Below are 24,327 nucleotides of genomic sequence, written 5' to 3' on the forward strand. Positions count from 1 at the left end.
AATTCTCAGATCCTGCTCACAAGTACAGCTAGTCCTTGACTGATGACCACAATTGAGCCCAACATTTTTGTTGCTGAGTGAAACATTTGCTAAGTGCATTTTGCCCCCTTGTATTTCATGCCATAGCTGTTAAGTGAATCACTGCAGTTCTTAAGTTATTGACACCGTTGTTAAGTGAATCTGGCTTTCCCATCAATTTTGCTTGTAATAAGATCGCAAAAGGGACTGGAGGCTAAAACATATGAAGAACGGTTGCAGGAACTGGGCATGTCTAGTTTAATGAAAAGAAGGACTAGGGGAGACATGATAGCAGTGTTCCAATATCTCAGGGGCTGCCACAAAGAAGAGGGAGTCGGGCTGTTCTCCAAAGCACCTGAGGGTAGAACAAGAGGCAATGGGTAGAAACTAATCCAAGAGAGAAGCAACCTGGAATTAAGGAGAAATTTCCTGACAGTTAGAACAATCAATAAGTGGAACAACTTGCCTGCAGAAGCTGTGAATGCTCCAACACTGGAAATTTTTAAGAAGATGTTGGATAACCATCTATCTGAGATGGTGTAGGGTTTCCTGCCTGGGCAGGGGGTTGGACTAGAAGGCCTCCAAGGTCCCTTTCCACTCTGTTGTTGTTATTATTATTATTAAGGGGATCACGTGACACATACACACACACACTGGGACTCTGCAACCATCATAAATATGAGTCAGTTGCCAAGCTTCTGAATTATGACTAAGGGATCATGGGGATGCTGCAACGGTCGTAAGTGTGAAAAATGGTCGTAAGTCACTTTTTCCAGTGATGTTGTAGCTTCGAATGGTCACTAAATGAACTGTTATAAGTCGAGGACTACCTATATTACTATTAGACCTGATCTCCATATTGCATAAAGATAAAGGTTCCCCTTGCACATACGTGCTTGTCGTTCCTGACTCTAGGGGGCGATGATCATCTCCGCTTCAAAGCCAAAGAGCCAGCGCTGTCAGAAGACGTCTCCATGGTCATGTGGCCAGCATGACTAAATGCCAAAGGCACACGGAACGCTGTTACCTTCCCACCAAACGTGGTCTCTATTTTTCTACTTGCATTTTTTACATGCTTTCGAACTGCTAAGTTGGCAGAAGCTGGGACAGGTAATGGGAACTCACCCCATTACATGGCACTAGGGATTCAAACCACTGAACTGCCGACCTTTCGATCAACAAGCTCAGCATCTTAGCCACTGAGCCACTCCATATTGCATAGATTTCTTCAAAAAAAAATTCCCCAATGAAGGATTTTGCATATATGGGCATTAAATGTCATTGTGTTTGCTTCCTGTAGCCACTTCTCTAATCTCTTACAATACTTTTGAATGCTTATTCCATTTTGGGCGGGAATTAACTATTCCAAGCTGTGTTGTTGTGATATCTACAAATCTTAAAAATGTGACAAGTGGGATGGGGGGAGAGAGACCCATGAGACCAAAGATTGAAGAAGACAAAGCTAAGCCAACACGTGTCAAAAAAGATTCTTAATCATCCAGGTAGTCTTGTCTGGAAGTTCAGCCATGGCAATTCAACTAATTATTTTTTTTGTGGGTTTGAGTTGTTTCGCTCCCCATCCAAGCAGCTTCTTCAGTCTGAACAATGTTGGTTAGAGCAGGGGTCTCCAACCTTGGTCCCTTTAAGACATGTGGACTTCAACTCCCAGAATTCCTCAGCCACCTTTGCTGGCTGAGGGACTCTGGGAGTTGAAGTCCACAAGTCTTAAAGGGACCAAGGTTGGAGACCCCTGGGTTAGAGGAATAGGCAGAGTTGTTGGAATTTGCAAACTCCTAAAATTCTTAGGGGTATTCCTGCACCATAAAACAGAGAACATAAAATAATAGAGTCAGAAGGGACCTTGGAGGTCTTCTAGTCCAACCCTTTGCTCAAGGCAAGAGACCCTCTACCATTTCAGATAAATGATTGTCCAGTTTGAAAGCCTCCAGTGATGGAGCACCCACAACTTCTGAAGGTTCGATTGGTTGATTGCTCTCACCGTTAGACAATTTCTCCTTAGTTCTAGGTTGATTCTCTCCTTGGTTAGTTTCCTTCCATTGTTTTGCTTTTTGGTGCTTTGAAAAATAGCTTGACCCCCTTGTCTTTGTAGGAGCCCCTCAAATATTGGAAGACTGCTATCATGTTTCTCCTACTCATTCTTTTCATTAGACTAGACTAGACATACCCAATTCCTGTAACCGTTCTTCGTATGTTTTAGCCTCCAGCCACAAAATCATCTTTGTTGCCCTTCTCTGCATTCTTTACAGAGTCTCAGGTTTTCTTCTCCAAAGTGCATGGCAATATGTCAATGAAGATTCTCAGTCGTCGAGGTAGAATTGTCTGGAAATTGAGTGATGGCAACTGGAATTATTAACTTGTTCAGACTGATGAAGCTGCTTCGATGGGCAGCGAAGTGTATCTCACACTCACAAAAAATAAGCCCAGTTGCCATGACTCAACTTCCAGACTAAGCCAACACACTCCTCCCAACAGCTTTTCCTACACAGATTCCACCCCTAACAACTCCTAATGAGTAGGGTTTACATTCTGCTCCTTGGTGACTTCTCTTACTTACATGAAAATAAGGGCAGCATCCCGAGAATAATCCAGCAAAATTTCATTCATTCTCACTTGTCGAAGTGACTGAAATAGAAGGTAGAAAAGGCTCAGCGCAGGTAAATATAAAGTGTTAGGACAGCAACCAGAACAGCTCTGAAAATGGATCAAGTAAATTTCTTCATTGTTGACCACCTGCTTACAAGAATCTTGCCAGATTATCTGCCTTCTCTTGGGAAATGGCAGGCATAGACTTTAAGGGTTTCTCCTCAAACATTTTCTCCTTTGAATGGACTCTAAGCTGGAAGGTCTTTTGAGCCACCTATTGGGACATTCTGTCCTTCCATTGGTGGTTCCACCACATAAAGAAATATAAAAAAAACCAAGGGGTGGTTTTGGGTTGTTGTTGTGTTTTGTTTTGTTTTGTTTTTTTTGTTTTTTTGGAGACCCAAACAAGAATCCACTCCCTGCTTTGGTCCCTAGCAAATGTTCTGAAAAAAGTACACTGTGAATGAGTTTGGAGGTTCTCCATAAAATGTAAGAAGAACCTGGAAAGATCAGGCCAAAATTCAAGTCTAGCATTCTATGTCAATGAGCAGCCAATCAGGTGCATCCAGAAAAACCACAAGATAGAAGGTTCAAGGTTCTCTTCCACCTTAAACCCCAACAGTGCAAACAAGAAGTCAAGCCAGATTTCGCCAGGATCACAAGGCCAAAGCCTTTGTGGTATGCCTGGGCAGAGGTCCAGATGCTCACAATTGCCCTGCCAATCTGGGCCCATAATGCATGTGTTAAGTCACAGGGTTTGCATTCTGTCCTCATGATCGGAATCTCTTTTCCCATCTTTTTTCCTAGCTCTTTTCCCAAGCCCTCTGCCTCCACCGACAACCAGGGATACATGGATGAATCTGATCCCTTTCAAAAATCAAGTCAAATTCATAGTTTCAGCTGGACGCTTCAAATCCAGTCGTTCTGATTCTTCTCTCTGATTCTAACAGACTTGAGAAAAGGGGGGTTAACTTTAATAATTTGATCTGGATTTTCAATTCCGTTTGGAAAACGGATTCAGTTCAGATTTTGGGTAGAATGGCTGTTGAATTTCCAGATCAACACTGGAATAACTTTCTTATTCTTCCCATAAAAGAGTAGGCTTGAAAACAACTTCCAACAGAAACATCTTCTTTTAATGATCCCATAACCCCTTGCAGGGTAGAGTCTGGGCAATTGAATGGAGCGAGCAGAGAGTTTACTGGCCGGATGCCCTTCCTGTCACCAATGCGGAGTTTTGTTCAGCAGATATATTCTCTTTGTGCCCAGAGAGAAATATCTGCCTCTACCTAGGATCGAACTCAAAGACTCCTAATTCTGAGGTGAGAGCTCTACCTCTAGGCCACTGTACCACTCCCCTTCCAACAGAATGTAAAAGGAATTCTAAACTTCCCTGACAGGTTAGCCAGGTAGACCAAAAATGTCAGGTTCAAAGATCTGGAGTTAGAAGCAGATGAAACAGTGATGGCCTCAAACTCCCTACTTCCCCCCTTTTCTTGTCCCAATGTCTGAAAACCACTCCAGGGAAGGTCGTCCAAACCTTAGCTTTGTTTTTTGCAACCTCTTCATCGGAAATTTTCCATGGGCAGCCGTGACGCATCTCATTCACCACCGCATCATCTTTGAAGCCATCGTTCAGTCTGAACGGAGCAATCAAGTCATCAAATCTCTTCACACTAGGAGCAAAACCACCGTGAGTTTCCATCAGGAACCAAATTCTTCCATACCCTGGTCTTAGCCAAAAGGGGACACCTACTTAGAGAAAGGAATCCGGGCAATTTTAAGAATTAACTGTTGGCTATTGTCAGGCATGCAAGACCAGGTCCACACATGAAGCTTCAATTAAACTGATTCATTACTAAAAGCCTATGAATGGGAATCTACTCAACTAACTGTTAACACCTATCTGGAATTAGATATGGGTCAACGGCACTCAAAGGGAATGGAATGGAATGGAATGGAATGGAATAGGATAGGATAGGATAGGATAGAATAACTTAACATAACATAACATCAGAGTTGGAAGGGACCTTGGAGGCCTTCTAGTCCAACCCCCTGCCCAGGCAGGAAACCCTACACCATCTCAGTCAGATGGTTATCCAACATTTTCTTAAAAATTTCCAGTGTTGGAGCATTCACAACTTCTGAAGGCAAGTCGTTCCACTTATTAATTGTTCTAACTGTCAGGAAATTTCTCCTTAGTTCTAAGTTGCTTCTTTCTTTGATCAGTTTCCACCCATTGCTTCTTGTTCTACCCTCAGGTGCTTTGGTGAACAGTCTGACTCCCTCTTCTTTGTGGCAGCCCCTGAGATATTGGAACACAGCTATCATGTCTCCCCTAGTCCTTCTTTTTGTTAAACTAGACATGCCCAGTTCCTGCAACCGTTCTTTATATGTTTTAGCCTCCAGTCCCCTAATCATCTTTGTTGCTCTTCTCTGCACTCTTTCTAGAGTCTCAACATCTTTTTTACATCGTGGCGACCAAAACTGGATGCAATATTCCAAGTGTGGCCTTACCAAGGCATTATAAAGTGGTATTAACACTTCACGTGATCTTGATTCTATCCCTCTGTTTATGCAGCCCAGAACTGTGTTGGCTTTTTTAACAGCTGCTGCACACTGCTGGCTCATATCTAAATGGTTATCCACTAGGACTCCAAGATCCCTCTTACAGTTACTACTATTGAGCAAGGTACCACATATACGGTACTGGTGCATTTTGTTTTTTTGGCCTAAATGTAGAACCTTACTTTTTTATAGAATAGAATAGAATAGAATAGAATAGAATAGAATAGAATAGAATAGAATAGAATAGAATAGAATAGAATAGAATAGAATAACAGAGTTAGAAGGGACTTTGGAGATCTTCAAGTCCAACCCACTGCTTTAGGCAGGACACCCTACACCACTTCAGATAAATTGTTGTCCAATCTCTTCTTAAAAACTTCCAGTGTTGGAGCATTCACAACTTCTGCAGGCAAGTTGTTCCACTGATTAATTGTTCTAACTGTCAAAAAATTTCTCCTTAGTTCTAAGTTGCTTCTCTCCTTGATTAGTTTCCACCCATTGCTTCTTGTTCTACCCTCAGGTGCTTTAGAGAATAATTTGTGAATAATAAGTGATTGTCCACTAGGACTCCCAAGATCCCTCTCACAGTTACTACTATTGAGCAAGGTACCACATATACTGTACCTGTGCATTTTGTTTTTCTTGCCTAAATGTAGAACCTTACTTTTTTTCCACCACTGAATTTCATTTTGATAGATAGCGCCCAATGTTCAAGTTTGTCAAGGTCCTTCTGTATCTTAAACCTATGTACCACAGTGGTGCAGCGGTTAGAGTGCAGTACTACAGGTGACTTCTGCTGCCTGCTGGCTGCCTGCAATTTGGCAGTTCAAATCTCACCAGGCTCAAAGTTGACTCGGCCTTCCATCCTTCCGAGGTGGGTAAAATGAGGACCCAGATTGTTGGGGAAAAGATGCTGACTCTGTAAAACCGTTTAGAGAGGGCTGCAAAGCACTATGAAGCGGTACATAAGTCTAAGGGCTACTGCCATTGCTATCTGCTGGAGTGTTGGCTATTCCAGCTTGGTGTCATCTGCAAATTTGATATGTTCCCCATCTAATCCCCTCATCCAAATCACTGATGAAGATGTTGAAGAGTACTGGGCCTAAAACAGAGCCTTGGGGTACCCCACTGCATACTTCCCTCCAATATGCATGTTCTGCATAGAGATCGTCCTCTACTTACAGCGATTCAATTAGTGACCATTCAACATTTACAACTGCACTGAAAAAAAGTGACTTACAGTTGATCCTCACACTAGAACCATCACAGAATCTTCATGGTCACATGATCAGGTTCCAGCCGCTTGGCAACTGGCATGAATTGACAATAGTCACGTATTTGCCATGTGTGACCTTCCCAGCCAGCTCATGACAAGCAAAGTGTCGGAAGCCAGAATCATTTAATGACCCCTTAACAACCGTTGTCATTTACTGTATATAAATACATTTTTAACTGGAATAGGTTTTATAGTGGGATGCTATAGTATTGGTCCATAAATTAACGCATAATAATTATTCTGATTGCAATCATCATCATCCTCATAATAATCATAATGCTTTACTGTTCAGGTCGGGGTTTCTGGTTAATATCTGGAAGGACGTGGACCTCGTGAAATCCAAGCCGAAACTTGCTTAATAAAGAGACAATCCTAAGGAAGGGGAAAAAATTAAGACATGGAAAAAAATGTTATTTCAACCATCTTTATAATCTATTTCCCTGTTTTGATGCTCGCCCAATTCCATGTCTCCGTATAAATGGTGTATTTGGGACACACCAGCCCTGAATTCTGCAGGTGGAACTTACGCCTTCCGCTCTTCGTCCATTCGGTTGATCTGCCCACCGACAAACACTCGGATCTTGCATTTCCCCCATCTCTTTTTGCGGCCAAGGAGATAAGGGATGAGAAGAGTTAGACCTGGTGATGGAAAACCACAGAGGAATCTCAATAACCAACACTCCCTTCTTCTCCTGATTGCATTTAAATCCTACTTAGAACACAGAATACTAGAGATGGAAGGGACTTTGGAGGTCTTCCAGTCCAACCATTCCTTCTGCTGTGGCCTGTCGGCCACCGACGCCCTCCATCAACCGAATCAGAGGAGGAGGAGGCATGGGAGTCAGAGCCAGCATCAAGGCAACCTGAGAGTTCCAAGGGTGAAGAGGGAATGGAGCTGTCAGAGATAGAGATAGAGTAAGTACCCAGGCCACCCCAACGAAGCTGTCGAAGTGCTGTCCCATTGCCTGGAAGCCGTACGGGTCTGGATGGGGAGAAACAGACACAGACTCAATCCATCCAAGACGGAGTGGCTGTGGATGCCGGCACCCCGGTACAGTCAGCTGCAACCGCGGCTGACTGTTGGGGGCGAGTCATTGGCCCCAACAGAAAGGGTACGCAACTTGGGCGTTATCCTGGATGGACGGCTGTCGTTTGAAGGAGTCTCCAGGAGAGCTTTTTACCAGTTCGCCTGGTCCGCCAGTTGCGCCCCTTTCTTGATCGGGATGCCTTATGCACTCATGCTCTCGTCACTTCTCGTCTGGATTATTGCAATGCTCTCTACATGGGGCTACCCCTGAAATGCACTCGGAGACTCCAGTTAGTCCAGAATGCAGCTGCGCGGGTGATTGAGGGAGCATCACGTTGCTCCCGTATAACACCACTCCTGCGCAGTCTGCACTGGCTACCTGTGGTCTTTTGGGTGCGCTTCAAGGTGCTGGTTACGACCTTTAAAGCGCTCCATGGCTTAGGGCCCGGGTACTTATGGGACCGCCTGCTGTTACCTCATGCCTCCCACCGACCCGTGTGCTCTCACAGAGAGGGTCTTCTCAGGGTGCCTTCCACCAAGCAATGACGGCTGGCGGCCCCCAGGGGAAGGGCCTTCTCTGTAGGAGCACCTACTCTCTGGAATGAACTTCCCCCCGGTTTACGCCAATTACCCGACCTTCGGACCTTTTGCCGGGAATTGAAAACCTATCTATTTATCCAAGCGGGACTGGCCTGAATTTTAAATTTTTAAATTTTTAAATTTTTTAAATTTTAATAATTTTATTGGGTATTTTAATATGGTCAATTTGACGGTTTTAATTTCGGCCTTTATTGAATAAGTTTTTTAATTGTTATTTTAAGTTTGTATATTTAACTGTTTTAATGTAGGCTGTACACCGCCCTGAGTCCTTCGGGAGCAGGGCGGTATAAAAGTTTAAATAATAAATAAATAAATAAATAAATAAATAAATAAATAAATAAATAAATAAATAAATAAATAAATAAGGTGGAGCCTGGGCCGTCCGTCAGCCCTCAGATGGAGAGTCAACAACCCCCAGGTCTGGAGGTGGCTCATGAGGAAGACGAGGAACAGCTGGGTCCAGTGCCTGATACGGGGAGGCACAGAAGGCAGAGGAGAGGAGAGCAGTGGAAATCCATGGACTGATCCTGGGGAAGGAAGAGCTACCGCTGCTAGTGAATCCCCACCCTAGGTCTGGGGATAAAAGGCAGGGGGTGGAGATGAATAGATGTGGCAGACAACTATTCATCTTCCAGCTGGCCAGACTTGTCGGCCTGAGAGAGAAACTTTTTGCCAGGAGTCACAACATCCTAATAAAGGAACCTTTGAGTTCACTTCAGAGGGTTTGTCATGTTTGAAGAGCTGGGCCAGAACATCTTCCCAAAACTCAAGCCAATGTAAGATGATGAGATCTCAGGAACGGTTCTGAGACCACTTCCTGGCATGAAACAATGCCACTGCTGGCATTTTTAGAAAAGGAAATCAGAATTCGGACAGTTAAGAAGCTACGGGTGGTTGACCAAAAGCATTGACTGGGTTTGCCTACTAAATTGCAACCCTTTGGAGTCCCTACTGAGACCTCCAGAGCTGAGAGAATGCTAGAAAACCCAGGAAAAAAGAAACAGAGTCAATTTAGCAACCACAAGGCTTGTTTTCTTCTTGAGCCCTACGTGAGAAGGGGGAGCCAGCCTTACCTCCATCATCAAACAGCCAGTAGATGTCAATAGTTTTCTTGCCTTGATCCATCTGGAAAATGGTGCTCGCCTGTTGTTCTGCCACCGAAGCATCAGGATCCACTAGGAAGGGGGGGAAAAGGGGGAGGAGAAGAGGCAGAACAGGGGAGGGGGAGAAGAGGAGAGGAGAGGAGAGGAGAGGAGAGGAGAGGAGAGGAGAGAAGAGAAGAGAAGAGAAGAGAAGAGAAGAGAAGAGAAGAGAAGAGAAGAGAAGAGAGCGTGGGGGAGGGGGAGGGGAGGGAAGGGAAGGGAGATGATATATAATCTCTTCCTATTGTGTTATCAAAGTTACAGCATAATTGTAAAGTTTCTTTCCTTTAAAATTAACTGCCTCAAAAATGGGGCTCTTCTAGAGAATCAGCCTTTTCACTTCCAAATTCTCCCTTCCCTTCCCTTCTTCACCCATTTACTCCTTTCCCTTCTTTTCATTCTTAACATAGAATAACAGTTAGAAGGGACTTTGGAGGTCATCTGGTCCAACCCTCTGCTCCAGTAGGAGGCCCTGTATCTTTTCAAGACAAATAAAAAGCCCTTAAAAGCCCCCCCACAACTTCTGAAGGCAAACCATTCCACTAGTTGATGATCATTGAATGTTGAATTTCCCTTCCCTTCCCAGAAATAAAAGGCAATTAATGCTCATATAAATGTTGCTTTTGCCATTCCTAATCCCAAAGTCATCTTTCTAACAATGCCCGTGCTATGATGGAATTGCAGGGGCTGAAAGCAGAATGAGTCCCAATTCTCCTCAAAATGAGAGGTCAGACTACTGCTTACACCCAAAGACGATTAAAACTCATTCTGGTTTCTGGCCTCACAATGACATTTCCTGTGACCACAGCTGCTGGCCAGAGAGATGTTGATATCTGTTTAACAGATTAACAGAGTTGGAAGGGACCTTGTAGGTCATCTAGTCCAACCCCCCGCCCAGCAGACCCTACACCATTTCTGACAGATGGCAGTCCAGTCTCTTCTTGAAGGCTTCCAGTGATGAAACTCCCACAACTTCATTTGTGTTTGACAGAATGTCTTCTCGGCCCACTGACAGCACCATGCCTTTGTCTTTAAGACACGGTTAAGTCTGCTGCAAATCTACCCCATTTGACAAATATCATAATTCAATGTATTATGTGAACCCAGGAAACAGATTTGGTTAGTAACCCGGTCAAGAATATTTTAGGAACTGACATGTTCCTGTTACAGCAGGCACTTCACTGCTTTTCTGGGGAACTTCTGCTGGATCAAAAGCTGGATTAACTGGAGACAGAAAGGAGACAATAAACAAGACAAACTCAAAATATTCTGAACAATGAACAGTTTCCCGCATTTATATGGCACATCATCATAATGAGGGTTGCTTTATCTAGGATTAGACTGTTGAGTGAACCAAGCCATTATATTTTTTGCAAAAATGTATAGCTTATCATGATATGTACCCCCATGATGTGTACCAGTGGTGGGTTGCTACCGGTTCACCCCAGATTGGGTGAACTGGTGGCGGTGGGAGGCTCTGCCCAGCCACCTGGATGTCTCTGCGCATGCGCAGAACCTTCTGCACATGCACAGAAGCATCACATGCACGTGTGAGCACGCGCACACCCGTAAGCAAACCAGTAGCAACCAAAATTGAAACCCACTATTGATGTGCAGTGCACCCAGTTAATTGTGATTTGATCACGAAATTAAATTAAGTTTAGTGCAGTGCAGTGTAATGGAGTGTAGTCTGGATTCCCAGGAGGAGGGGCTGTATTCCAAGAAGGCAGCTTGGAAAGTTGGAGTGGCGGAAAGAGGGTTAAAATGGCTACTCCCTAGTGATTCCCAAAATTTATTAAGAATCTAGAATCGCCTCAGGGAGATGGATGACTTAGAAGTATAATAAATGAATAAATGAATCTGTTACTGATGGAAGTAGTTGCTTTAGTCTGGCAAGTGTCTATAGGTGAAGAAAACTACTCCCAAGTAACTTCACGTGTCACTCTTGGTTCTTAGGGCCCGATGTGCAGTGTGTTACTCCAGCTACAACCACCACGGAACAGAATTGATGGATGGATTTAGCAAATCTTTGTTTATCTAAAACAGTTGATGTAGATAAACGAACTTTATCTAAACCAGTTGGTTTAGATCAACAAACTTAATATAAATCAAACTAACCACATTATGAGTTTCCCTCATGGGCCAAGAAGATATAATCAGGTTAAGGACATTTCCTTTGGTGTCCAGTAGGTTTTCTACCCACCCCATACAACTTTTTACATTTAAAAAAAACAAAAGTAAAAACTTGCCGCAAATCAAAACATTGTTTTGCATTAACTTTATTTTCCAGATAGCAGCATCCACAAAAAAAGTCAGGATGGTGCCTGGAGATTTGCAAATGACATCCTTGCCTTTGCTAAGATTAGTGTGCAAGATATTTCGATGGATTGGAAATCTGAGTCATTTGAACGCAATTTCTCTTACGAAGTAGCATAAAAATGAAGACATATAAATCTATAAAAGGGCCTCTTTCTAAGATACTTCTCTGCTTCTGCACTTAAATCAGTTCGAGCCCTCTTCCTTGCACAATCTCTGGAGATGTTTTTCTGGTGGAACTCACTGTGAGCCTGCATGATCCGAGAAATATTGAGTCCTTCCTTCACACGCATCACGCATAATCCGTATTTGAAGTCAAAAGCATCACTGGAATAGGGGGGGGAAAAAGCAAACTCAAATGTCAACATGAGGGAGATTTTTCAGAGGTGGACAACCTAGGATAGTATGGCACAAGTAAGTCTATCAATCCCCAAATCTTTTTCCCAAAGGAAGGTACTCTTAAGGTCATCCAACTCCTTTTTACAACAACGGTGAAATATTTTTTTTCAAAAGAACAATTGAAATATAGCTTCATTTCTAAAAAAAAAGGGAAAAGAAAGAAAAGAAAGAAAGCCAAATATGCCCTTCTAATAGCATCTTCTCTCAATTTACTCATGTTGGAATATATTGTGATTTCTTTAAAGAGCTGAAAAATATGATCCAATTTTTGGACAGATGCAAAATCCGCTCACTAAGATTGAAGGGTGTGTGTTACTCCAGTAAGTCATCCAGACAGGGAGGATGCAACCAGGGATAGTTGCAATTGGTTTATAACATTTTCCTGAAGACTGTTGTGTCTTGCCAGCCCTCAGAGCAGCCGGGGTCTGCTTATCTGCTCCCGAACAAGGAGGAATGTATGCCTCCCAGCCCCAGTCCTGGCTCCATGCCCAGACAAACTGCAGAAGAAGGAGCACCTCCCGGCCCCAGCCCTGGCTCCATGCCCAGGCAAACGGAGCAGCTAGACCCCTCCCCCTCCTCCACAGCATGTGAGCCTGAGGAGGGTTTATTACCAACAGCTGATTGGAGTGACCCTCGCATCAGAAGATTGGATAGGCGGAGGCAACAGAGGGAAGGGAGGGGCAGGCCTTAATGAGTGCTGAGTCATGGAGCCACACCCCATGGCCTATATAAAGGATCTGCTTTCTGGCAGTCTCTGAGTCAGGCAAAGTCGAACTTATCTTGCTGAAGTCACTTTCTGGTCTCCTGCCTGCTCTGAGGACTTTGCTAGGACTTTGGGCAGAGCTGCAGAGGCAAGCCTGATTCGGATTTCCCTGACCCGGCCGTCAGCGGAGGAGTGGGACACGACAAAGACCATGTTGGACTTCAAGACCTTTTGAGAAGACCAGATTTGGGAAGGCTGGCTTAGAAAATTTTAAAGACAACGGCCAGTTGTACTTACTGCAGAATCCCAATATATTCTTCCACTGTCTGGGGATGTGCTGCCTGCCAGTTCTTCTTATATCCAAGCACAAGAACGTTGGGTTTCATTCTCCCAAGACCTGAGGCCTTTATCAAGAAAGAGATGGACTTTTAGGGTAAAATTATGAAATAGTATAGGACAGGTTCTCCTGGTTCAGTAGGGGGCTGGACTAGAAGACATTCAAGGTCCCTTCCAGATTCGATTCGATTCGATTCGATTCGATTCGATTCTATTCTATTCTATTCTATCTATTCCATTCCACTCCACTCTATTCTATTCTATTATTATTTCTAATCTGTTCTATTATATTATTTCTGTTCTATTCTATTTTCTAGTCTATTCTATTTTTTCTGTTCTGTTCTGTTCTATTTCTATTCTATTCTATTCTATTCTTATTTCTATTCCATTCTGTTCTATTATTTCTGTTCTATTATTTCTGTTCTGTTCTGTTCTGTTCTGTTCTGTTCTATTCTATTCTATTCTATTCTATTCTATTCTATTCTTATTTCTATTCCGTTCTGTTCTATTATTTCTGTTCTATTATTTCTGTTCTATTCTATTCTATTCTATTCTATTCTATTCTATTCTATTCTATTCTATTCTATTCTATTCTATTCACTTAGTGGATAGTGCAAGCCATGTAGGAAGACCCAAGAATTACTATAAATCATAAGAGCAAAAAAAATTTTAATAAAAAGCACACAAGAATTCCTCAAGCAAGCCATTGCAGTTCAGGTGGCCCTGGGTGTGATTAGCATTTCATTACTCCAAGCTTGATTTTACCTGCATAAGGACTTGTGCTCCAGTTCTCAAGTCCTCTGCTAAGATGCCTGTGTAGAAAGCTTTGATCTTTCGCTTGGTCAGCCATTTGATGTGGCCTTTGGAAGCAAGTCCCACTTCAGCATTCACCTGTCTGCAGGGCCCCTGTGAGAAAGAAGCAGAGGAAGGAGTCACAATTACAGGAAGACAGGAAGAAATGTGGAGTCCTCAGTGCTCTCTGAGCCTGGTTGTTTCCTTGTAGACATTTCATTACCCAGCTAGATAACATCATCAGTGCTTTATATATATTATTTTCTATTGAAATGTTATCTGTGCAGGACCATCTGCAACTGTGGGGTCAAAAAGCCAATATAGTGACCGCAAACACACAACTGAGTCCTATTCTTTATGTACATGGTAAGAGCCACAGTGGTGCAGTGGTTAGAATGCAGTACTGCAGCTAATTCTGCTGATTGTCGGCTGCCAGCAGTCTGGCAGTTCGATCCTGACTGGCTCCAGGTTGACTCAGCCTTCCATCCTTCCAAGGTGGGTAAACTAAGGACCCAGATTGTTGGGGGCAAGAGGCTGACTCTGTAAACTGCTTAGAGAGGGCTGGAAAGCACTGTGAAGCGGTATATAAGTCTAAGTGCTATTACAATTGCTACATCACGCATGAAGTCCAACTATTAATTTCAGGCTTTCAAAACCCAATTCTGTTGTTAGAAAACAGCCAAGGTCTGTTAGGTGCTCCTACCAAGCTAAGCATTTAACATAAAGCTTAAGCTGAACATGGTTTGAATTTGGTTTACTGTTTTGCTTCAGCCCAGTAATTCTAGTCTGTAAACCACCAATTCAGTCAGTAAGTTGTGACATGGACAATAAGTCATTAAACAAACCATGGGCTTGATTCATGCCTTCGGAAATTGTGGGAGCTTCATCACTTGAGACTTTCAAGAAGAGACTGGACTGCCATTTGTCATAAATGGTGTAGGGTCTCTTGCTTGGTAGGGGGTTGGACTAGATGACCTACAAGGTCCCTTCCAACTCTGTTAATCTGTTAAACATTCTATGAACCCTAAACACTGAGTCCAAGAACAAGAATCCATATCTCATTGGTTTTGTTCATACAACATGCTTAAAAAGGTAATCCAGCTTGCTAAGCTTGTTTAATAGTTACCCATGATAAGTTTAGAGGTGGCTTAGTGGATTGTCTGTTTTTTTATTACACAAGAACATGGGTTAAATAATTCTGAAATTATATTAAGCAAATTGGGAAAGGCAAACTTTTCTTCTACAAAAAGTTTTGATGTGTACAGCGATAGCTCAACCTAGAAGAGTATGCTCAGATTTCCTTTCCTGTTGAAACTAAGATTTCTATGCCTCTCTTAGCTACTTGGTATTTTTTTAAAAGCACTTTGCTGGCCTAATTACATAAAGGATTCAGACATTTACCTATTGAAATTGTCTTTTCCAGGAAGGAAAGAAAAAGAGAGATTGATTAATGGTGGAACATCTCCAGAGCAGAATGTCCTACAAAGATTGCATTTTCTCTTCTCCAAAATTGTCTATTTTTATCCTGGCAATTCAAGCTGCAGATGAAAACCAATCTAGCAGTCATTCATTCATTCATTCATTCATTCATTCTTGCTTAATTAGCTGAGGATTGTTCCAGAAGAACAATTGTTGAAAGCCAAGTGCTGGCTTTGTTATCACACTCCACAGACATCCTGTGAATTCCTCTTGGCCTCTGCAGTAAACCTGAAAGCCAAAGAGAAGTACTTGGGGCTATACATTTGACAATATGGTAGAAGGAGAGCTGTGTTAATCCTTTGCTGCCCCAGATCTGAAGTTCTGATAGCACTTTTTCAGGCTAATTTTATGAAAAGGCACACGTTTTCACAGCCAGACTCCTCCTGGTTTTTTTATCATTGACTGTCTAAATGGTGGAGGGGAAGGTTTAGTAGGCTAGCAACCTGGATAGCAAAGGATCTCGCTTGGAGGTAAGCCACCGAAGCTGCTGAAATGGACACTTGCCAGCCATTGAATCTGCTTTTTGTTACTTGAAGCCTGGTGGGCTGAGGGCTGCAGTTCCATTTCAGGTCTTTAGCAGAGGGAGCATTGTGTCCCAGCTGAGATTAAAGCTGATGTTTCCTTTCCTCCCGAGCCAACATTCCCCCAAGAATGATGGGAGGGAGAGAGAGAGAGAGAGAGAGAGGAGGAGGAGGAGGAGAAGGGGGGAGAGGAGGAGGAGGAGGAGGAAGAAGAAGAAGAAGAAGAAGAAGAAGAAGAAGAAGAAGAAGAAGAAGAAGAAGAAGAAGAAGAAGAAGAAGAAGAAGAAGAAGAAGAAGGAGGAGGAGGAGGAGGAGGAGGAGGAGGAGGAGGAGGAGGAGGAGGAGGAGGAGGAGGGGGAGGAGGAGGAGGAGCAGAAGAAGAAGAAGAAGAAGAAGAAGAAGAAGAAGAAGAAGAAGAAGAAGAAGAAGAAGAAGAAGAAGAAGAAGGAGAAGGGGAGGAGGAGGAGGAGGAGGAGGAGGAGGAGGAGGAGGAGGAGGAGGAGGAGGAGGAGGAGGAGGAGAGGAGGAGAAGAAGAAGAAGAAGAAGAAGAAGAAGAAGAAGAAGAAGAAGAAGAAGAAGAAGAAGAAGAAGAAGAAGAAGAAGAAGAAGAAGAAGAAGAAGAAGAAGAAGAAGAAGAAGAAGAAGAAGCTGCTTACATAGTTTCCCATCTCTTAATTGAAAGTCTGGGTACTGAATTTAGGGTTAAAAAAACAAATAAAAACCACAATCTATAATAAAACATTGGTGCCGGATGTTTAATTACTGAATAATTAAATGTCTACAAGAAGAAAAAAGCACAGAAAGCACCAAGGACTCAACCCCAAGCTACAAATATTATGATGGATGGATGGACACAGAAGAAATAGGTAGGTAAACAATGGAAATTAGATAGATAAAGATAGAATAGACCTACAATTTCTTAGTTATCTGGTAGAAACAAATACTCACGATCAACACATTCCCACAAATCATCAGACTCAAATTTTTTGTAAAAGTTCCCACAAAATCGACCAGTGCTGGGCGGAAGTTAGGAGGACCAGTCAGGACGAGGCATTGAGGCCTGAAGAGAGAACAAGGAGGTATTAGTACTTGACTGTTTGCATGGAACCAGTCCACTTCTTCTGTGTAACTTCGGTTGGATTCCAGAAAGGACAAAAGAAGGACAATCACAACAAGCAGCTATCAAGGATGCACAAATGTTGAGGTTTTCATGGCGGAAGGACAGGGCAGAGGTCCATCAACCTCCCTTTGCTCTTGTTTTGTCCTCCTTCACACAGTTGCCTCTGAATTTGTCTCTTGGATCTTCCTGATGGATTGAACCACGAGCAAATTGTAGCCAAACAATGGATGGGGGGAAAATGGAGTTTGGAATTTCTGCCAAGCACCAAGAAGCTGATTTTGGTAAACTTTTGCAGATCAGGGGAGAAAGACCTACATGGTACCTGGACCTCACTGGCACAGCCTCCCATTAAAACCCAGTGGCTTACAAAACCTTACCTGTAATTTTTAATATGGTCATCCACCTCATTGAGACTCAGAGAATAATTCAGGGCCATGTTATAGGAACCAGCTTGAACAGATGAGCCCCAGTTAACTCCTGGAAAGAAAAGTTACCTCAGATCAGTTCATTGTTTTATTGAGCAGTATTTTAATTAATATTATTTTAAAAATATTATCTACATACCAGGCTTTTTGTAAAGAACGTATCCGAGCAAGAACACCACAATCCCAATAGCGATGAGGGCAGCCCACCAGGTTAGCAGGAACATGATAACGACAGAAATGATGGCCCCAAACAGAGCTGCCCACTTGCTATAATATCTAAAGGAGGGTCTCCAACCTGAAAGGGAAAAAAATACTTGATATGAGTCAATAGTGGAACATTTGCTACCGGTTTGCAAATGTGAGCGTGCTCGCCACCTCTACACATGCGCAGAGCATCCGTGATGATGTCCAGGTGGATGGATGGAAACTCCCACCGCTGCTGTTACCAGTTCGCCCGAACCAGGTACATCCAGTAGAATCCCACCACTGATGTGAGTACATTCATAAGGCACTTCCAAACAACTCTTTAAATAGCAATAGCACTTAGACTTATATACTGCTCCACAGTGCTTTACAGCCCTCTCTGAGGTGTTTACAGAGTCACTATATTGCTCCCACCAATCTGGGTCCTTATTTTACCAACCTTGAAAGAATGGAAGGCTGAGTCAACCCTGAGCCTCAAACTGCTGACAGTGGGCAGAATTAGCCTGCAATATAGCATTCTAACAACTTCGCCACCATGGCTTCCTTCCTTCTCCTTGTTTTGCTTCCTTCCTTCTCATTTTCCTTCCTGCCTGCCTGCCTGCCTGCCTGCCTTCCCTTCACAAGCAATAGCCCTTAGACTTATATACCACTTCACAGTGCTTTACAGCCCACTCTGAGGTGTTGAAGGCCGAGGGCTGAATGACAGTCATCATTTTGCCCCCAACAATCTGGGTTCTCATTTTACTGACCCCGAAAGAGTGGAAGGCTGAGTCAATGCTGCCTTCTAACCACCGTGCCACCATAACTCTTTATTATACGCTTTCTTTGCCTTGTTGCAGAGTGATGATTGGTCAGCATCAGAGGTGGTATTCAGCCAGTTCAAACCGGTTTGGGCAAACCGGTAGCGGAAATTTTGAGTAGTTCAGGGAACCGGCAAATACCACCTCTGGCTAGCTGCACCCTACCGCCCCCACCATTCCCTGTCCTATATTCCCTTGTTTTTTTAGTTCAGCTGATTCACATAGCAAAGCGGATTGCCACGCCTCATCTGAGCGAAACAACAGCTCAGCTCACCAACGCTGACACTGAGGGTGGTCTTTGAGTGTTGCGCGCATTAGGCGAGCACATGAGCAAAGCACTCTCTCATAGAACCAGTAGGAAAAGATTTGGAATCTGTTGTGTCTTGTCCGCTCTCACCGCAGCCGGGGTCTGCTTATCTGCTCCCGAACACGGAGGAATGTATGCCTCCTGGCCCCAGCCCTGGCTCCATGCCCAAGCAGGCTGCAGAGGAGGGAGCATCCCCTGGCCCCAGCCCTGGCTCCATGCCCCAGGCAAACGGAGCAGCTAGACCCCTCCCCCTCCTCCACAGCATGTGAGCCTGAGGAAAGTTTACTTCCAACAGCTGATTGGAGTGACCCTCGCATCAGAAGATTGGATAGGCGGAGGCAACAGAAGGAAGGGAGGGGCAGGCCTTAATGAGTGCTGAGTCATGGAGCCACACCCCATGGCCTATATAAAGGATCTGCTTTCTGGCAGTCTCTGAGTCAGGCAAACTCGAACTTATCTTGCTGAAGTCACTTACTGGTCTCCTGCCTGCTCTGAGGACTTTCCTAGGACTTTGGGCAGAGCTGCAGAGGCAAGCCTGATTCGGAGTTCTCTGACCCGGCCGTCAGCGGAGGAGTGGGACACGACAGAATCCCACCACTGGTCAGCATATATAGTGGTATGAGGAAATGACTTTAGATGGTGGGGGGAAGGAAAATGATCAGATAAGAGGGTGGAGAGCCCTCAGCAGCATAACAGGAAGAAAAAGGAACTCAGAAAGGATCCTTCCTGACTTTATGTTTCCTGGATGGAAACTTCCGAAGCTCTTGAACCCAACTTGGTGGGTCATCTTTGCTGCTAAGTTGTGGGATGAAAGCCCTCACCTGGTGAGTTGGTGATGGAGGCATGAAAACAGCTGAAATTGATGAGCGCGTAGGAGCACAGAAAGAAGTTGGAGATGATGGGAGCGATGGCATTTAGTTCCGCTGCAGAGAAGATGGAAAGTGAGATGGTGAATGTATTTGGGCATATTGTTCAAAACACAGCAATTTGGCAATAAAAAAAATGGAGGGATTTTAAGACAGACGTCACAACTTAGGGATAGAGATGTGGTAGAATTTTATCCATCTGCAATTTTAGGTTGACGGATTGACATTTCCTGGACAATTACCAACACTGGAACCTAGTTATTCTTTGGAATACAATGTAATAATTCATGGATCTGACTTCTACCTGTCAATGATTAAAAATGGTGTGTAATTGGTAATTCTTTGTATTTTCTTTCCAAATGCAGGTAGTCCTCGACTTACAACAGTTCATATAGTGACCGTTCCAAGTTACAATGGCATCAAAGAAAGTGATTTATGACTGTTTTTCACAATTACAACCTTTATAGCTTCTCTAGGATCATACAATCAAAATTCAGATGCTGGGCAACTGGTTCATGTTTATGACGGTTGCCGTCTTCCTGGTGTCACGTGATTCCCTTTGGCAACCTTCTGACAAGCAAAGTCCACGGGGAAGCTATAGATTCACTTAAGAATCAGGTTACTAACTTATCAACTGCAGTGATTCATTTAACAACTGTGGCAAGAAAGGTCGTAAAATGGGGCAAACCTCACTTAATAAACATCTCACTTAACAACAGAAACGTTGGGCTCAATTGTGGTCATAGGTCAAGGACTACCTGTAGGCGGTTGGCATTGTCCAGAAGTGATATTCTATGAAAGTTTGTCTCTGGGCATGGGGCCTTTGGATTACAGACAGGCCTCACTTAGTGATTGTCTTATTGGTTTACTATTTCTTTCCTCTCTCAATAAGGTTAAGAGTAGAGGTTCCCCTCACACATACGTGCTAGTCGTTCCCGACTCTAGGGGGTGGTGCTCATCTCCATTTCAAAGCCGAAGAGCCAGCGCTGTCCGAAGACGTCTCCGTGGTCATGTGGCCAGCATGACTCAATGCCAAAGATGCACGGAACGCTGTTACCTTCCCACCAAAGGTGATCCCTATTTTTCTACTTGCATTTTTTTTACGTGCTTTCAAACTGCTAGGTTGGCAGAAGCTGGGACAAGTAACGGGAGCTCACCCCGTTACACGGCAGCACTAGGGATTCGAACCGCTGAACTGCCGACCTTTCGATTGACAAGCTCAGCATTTTAGCCACTGAGCCACAGTGTCCCTCTCTCAATAAATCTTGCTAAAAAGCACTCTGAGAACTGTGCTGGAGAATGAAACAGTTTATTTCAGGCAACTGTCAAAGGAACAGATACCTCCTCTTTGGTTAGCCAACTCCCCTGAGACCAAGACCAGATTCTTTGCGGGAAGAACATCTTTTCCAATCTTACCAATCAGAATGAAGCCAACCGCAATGAGGTACGTCAGCATGTAACCCCTGATCGGTTCATTATTTTTTCCATAGCCTTTTCCAAAAAATCCAATGGCCGGGTAGAGTTCATCCTTACAAAGACACTGTTGGGAGAGCAGAGCAACAGTTCATGCCAACTTCTTAAGTGCTCATGGATTCCCACAACAATTAAGACCCTTCCTTGCACGAAAAGTTCATCATCCAAGGCTGAGGGAAGGGAAGGTTGGCATTTTCTCAATAGCAACACCCAAATTTGACCCTGAGGGGTACTTGGTGCTCTCAGAGCTTGCTTGTTTTCTTACAAATGTTTCATTACCTGAATGAATGAATGATGATGAATGAATGAATGAATGCATGAATGAATGAATGAAACATCTGCAAGAAAACAAGCAAGCTCAGAGAGCACCAAGGACCCTCATTTCAACCCTGAGCTACAAATATGCTCCTTGATTGGGTAACACACTAAATATATGCCATGTGCCTTCAACTGTATATCAGAATCTGAGCTACACGGTAAACTCACAGCTTATCTCTTTAGCTTTCGATCAAGTCTCTTTTTAGATTAAATATATGTTAATAGCATTGTCTCAATGCCTATTGGCTGGTCTCTATTTTTCTATATTGCTATATTCTATTAAGCAAACAGGATATAAATTTTCCAGTCAGTAAAGCAAAAAGCAAACCAACAACATCAGCAGAGGTGGGGTCCAAAAAAGAAATGTTTTAATTTACTTTTTGGAAACCCTCAAACCCACATTTTATCCCTGGCTATTAACTGATGGCCTGGACTGCAGCATTAAGCTTCCTAAAGGAGACATACATTCTAGAAATATTTACTTACAACCCTGAAACGGAGCAATCTATTCCTAGAATAGCTAATATAACCCAATTTGTCTCTGCATGTTCATCTAACAGAAATTATTCTTTCCTTGCTGTTTTTTCCTCGATGGTCCTATGTCAATTCTGTCGTATTTCTATGTCAAAATTCAGATTGTAAATTTCCAGACAGATGTTGGTTGGTTGGTTGCTTAGTTTCTTCTGAGAAGCCACCTTAGAACAGGGATCTCCAACCTTGGCAACTTTAAGACTTGTGGACTTCAACTCCCAGAATTTGTTTTGCTGGTTGAGGAAATCTGGGAGTTGAAGTCCACAAGTCTTAAAGTTGCCAAGGTTGGAGAACCCCTGCCTTAGAAAACAACAGCCAGATGACTGTGGCTGATCTCAGAAGCTAAGGTCAACTGGGGTTAGCATTTGGATGGGAGAGTCTAATGCTGCTGGGCGGGGGCGATCCTGTCAAACCACTTCTATACTGTTCCCAAGATCCCTGCTTAGATGTAGTCATCGTAGCAGTTCTTCTACACACCAAGAGGTGAGCCTGACTTGGAAGCATTTTCACCTTTACTCTGGGAAACTCTGACTGCAGTGACCAGAAAGTTGTGTCCATCTTCTTCAAGTTCATGTTGCCCAAAAGGTAGGACTACACATCCCATCATTATAGTCACCCAAGACACGGGTGGATAATTGAGGATGATAGGAAATTGGTGGCCTCATTTGACCCTTCCAGCTTTAGGATTCTCTGACCAAACCGGAAACCTCACACCAGACAAAAATGAGAGAGTTTTATTGTCTTATTTGACAGATTAATAATGCATCTCACCTGGAAGACTTTGGGAGCTGAGACGAGGCACGCCAAAGCCGAAGAGAGGGTGGCTCCAAAAATTCCAGCTGTGATGAGAGGGGCAAAGCCAGAAACCATGCTCATGGTCTGCAGGACAAGCAACAGGTAGACAATTTGATATGAAATGTGGATTGTGCATGTAGATAAAGACATCGTGTCAACTGTGAAGTGAACCTGGCTGAGGATTCAGGGTTGCCACCAGAGGTGGCATTCAGCCGGTTTGGACCCGTTTGGGCGAACCATTAGTAGCGACCTGTGGACGCTACCCACCCACCCATCGCAATCCCATCCTATATCGCTGTGCTTTGTGATGGTGCACGCATTCATGGATGGCGTGTGTGAGCAAATTGCCATGCTTTGTGACACTGCACGCGTGCGCGGATGGCACACACTCACATTTCCGGTGCTGGGCAAACAGGTTGTTATAGTATGTGAAGCCCACCTCTGGTTGCCACACAGCAGAGGGAGGGGGGAAGTAGCTAGATGGGGTTTGTAGCCAAAACGATAAAGTTTTCCTGTGGGAACCAAGGACATTCTCACAGGTGGCTGGGAAGAGGAGGAGCGGAGTAACCAAGCAACCGGCCAGCACCTGGATTGGATAGCATGACCAGTGACTTGGGAGGGAAAGGGGAAACTTTTACTTTTTAATTGGGTGAAAGCCACGGGAAATTCCAGAGTCAGCTTTCACCAGTTGTGCCAATATGATGTATCCAATAAATTGTTCTTTGAGGAATTTGCCTGCCTCGGAGTTCTGCTTTCTATGGGTGCATTACTTGGAACGCTGACACATAGAAGCTTCTCTCCCCCTATAATTGGAGTAGGCAGGAAATAGCGCTTCAATAGCCTTGCATGTCCGTATTGAATAAGGTGGTTTATTTTGAGTTACTTCCATCAACAAGTACGGTATCCTTGCCTATAACTGAACCGACAGTCCTTGACTTGCAACCATCCGTTTAATAACCGTTCCAAGTGATGATGGTAATGAAAAAAGTGACTTTGTTTTTCACAGTTACGACCGATGCAGCGTCCCCACGGTCACGTGATCAAAATTCAGATGCTCGTCGACTGACACATAGTTATGACCAGTGGTGGGATTCAGCCAGTTTGCACCACTTCGGGAGAACCGGTTGTTAACTTTGAGAGCAGTTTGGCAAACTGGTTGTTGGAAGAAATCATGAGGGCAGAGAACCGGTTGTTAAATTTACTTGAATCCCACCACTGGTTATAACTTGTTGTACTGTCCCGGGGTCATGGGAACCAGAGGTGGGTTTCAGCAGGTTCTGACCAGTTCTGGAGAACCGGTAGCGGAAATTTTGAGTAATTTGGAGAACCAGTAAATACCACCTCTGACTGGCCCCGCCCCCATCTCTTCTCAGGCCCCAGGCCACCCCAATGAAGCTATCGAAGTGCTGTCCCGGTGTCTGGAAGCCGTACGGGTTTGGATGGGGAGGAACAGGCTCAAGCTTAATCCCTCCAAGACAGAGTGGCTGTGGATGCCGGCACCCTGGTACAGTCAGCTGCAGCCGCGGCTGACTGTTGAGGGCGAGTCATTGGCCCCGATGGAAAGGGTGCGCAACTTGGGCGTTCTCCTGGATGGGCGGTTGTCTTTCGAAGACCATTTGACGACCGTCTCCAGGAGAGCTTTTTATCAGGTTCACCTGATTCGCCAGTTGCGCCCCTTCCTGGACCGGGATGGCCTATGCACGGTC

At 44.0% G+C, this 24,327-nt stretch overlaps 1 protein-coding gene across 1 annotated transcript in view; it reads right to left on the reverse strand.

The window, feature by feature from the left end:
- SLC12A3 (solute carrier family 12 member 3) overlaps positions 1-24,327 on the reverse strand; it is a 42,563-nt gene that overhangs the window by 2,325 nt on the left and 15,911 nt on the right. Inside the window, exons 11-25 of the mRNA XM_058155477.1 lie at positions 22,598-22,705; positions 20,921-21,044; positions 19,460-19,561; positions 17,467-17,622; positions 17,280-17,379; positions 16,731-16,842; positions 13,755-13,895; positions 12,951-13,057; positions 11,796-11,878; positions 10,391-10,459; positions 9,167-9,268; positions 6,994-7,105; positions 6,752-6,838; positions 4,163-4,298; positions 2,594-2,661 (exon numbers count right to left, since the gene is read on the reverse strand). Of these exons, the coding sequence (XP_058011460.1) occupies positions 2,594-2,661; positions 4,163-4,298; positions 6,752-6,838; positions 6,994-7,105; positions 9,167-9,268; positions 10,391-10,459; positions 11,796-11,878; positions 12,951-13,057; positions 13,755-13,895; positions 16,731-16,842; positions 17,280-17,379; positions 17,467-17,622; positions 19,460-19,561; positions 20,921-21,044; positions 22,598-22,705 (1,607 nt within the window). The remainder of the gene's footprint in view (positions 1-2,593; positions 2,662-4,162; positions 4,299-6,751; positions 6,839-6,993; positions 7,106-9,166; positions 9,269-10,390; positions 10,460-11,795; positions 11,879-12,950; positions 13,058-13,754; positions 13,896-16,730; positions 16,843-17,279; positions 17,380-17,466; positions 17,623-19,459; positions 19,562-20,920; positions 21,045-22,597; positions 22,706-24,327) is intronic.

Source organism: Ahaetulla prasina, chromosome 12 (genome assembly GCF_028640845.1).
Source record: "Ahaetulla prasina isolate Xishuangbanna chromosome 12, ASM2864084v1, whole genome shotgun sequence".
Classification (NCBI taxonomy): domain Eukaryota; kingdom Metazoa; phylum Chordata; class Lepidosauria; order Squamata; family Colubridae; genus Ahaetulla; species Ahaetulla prasina.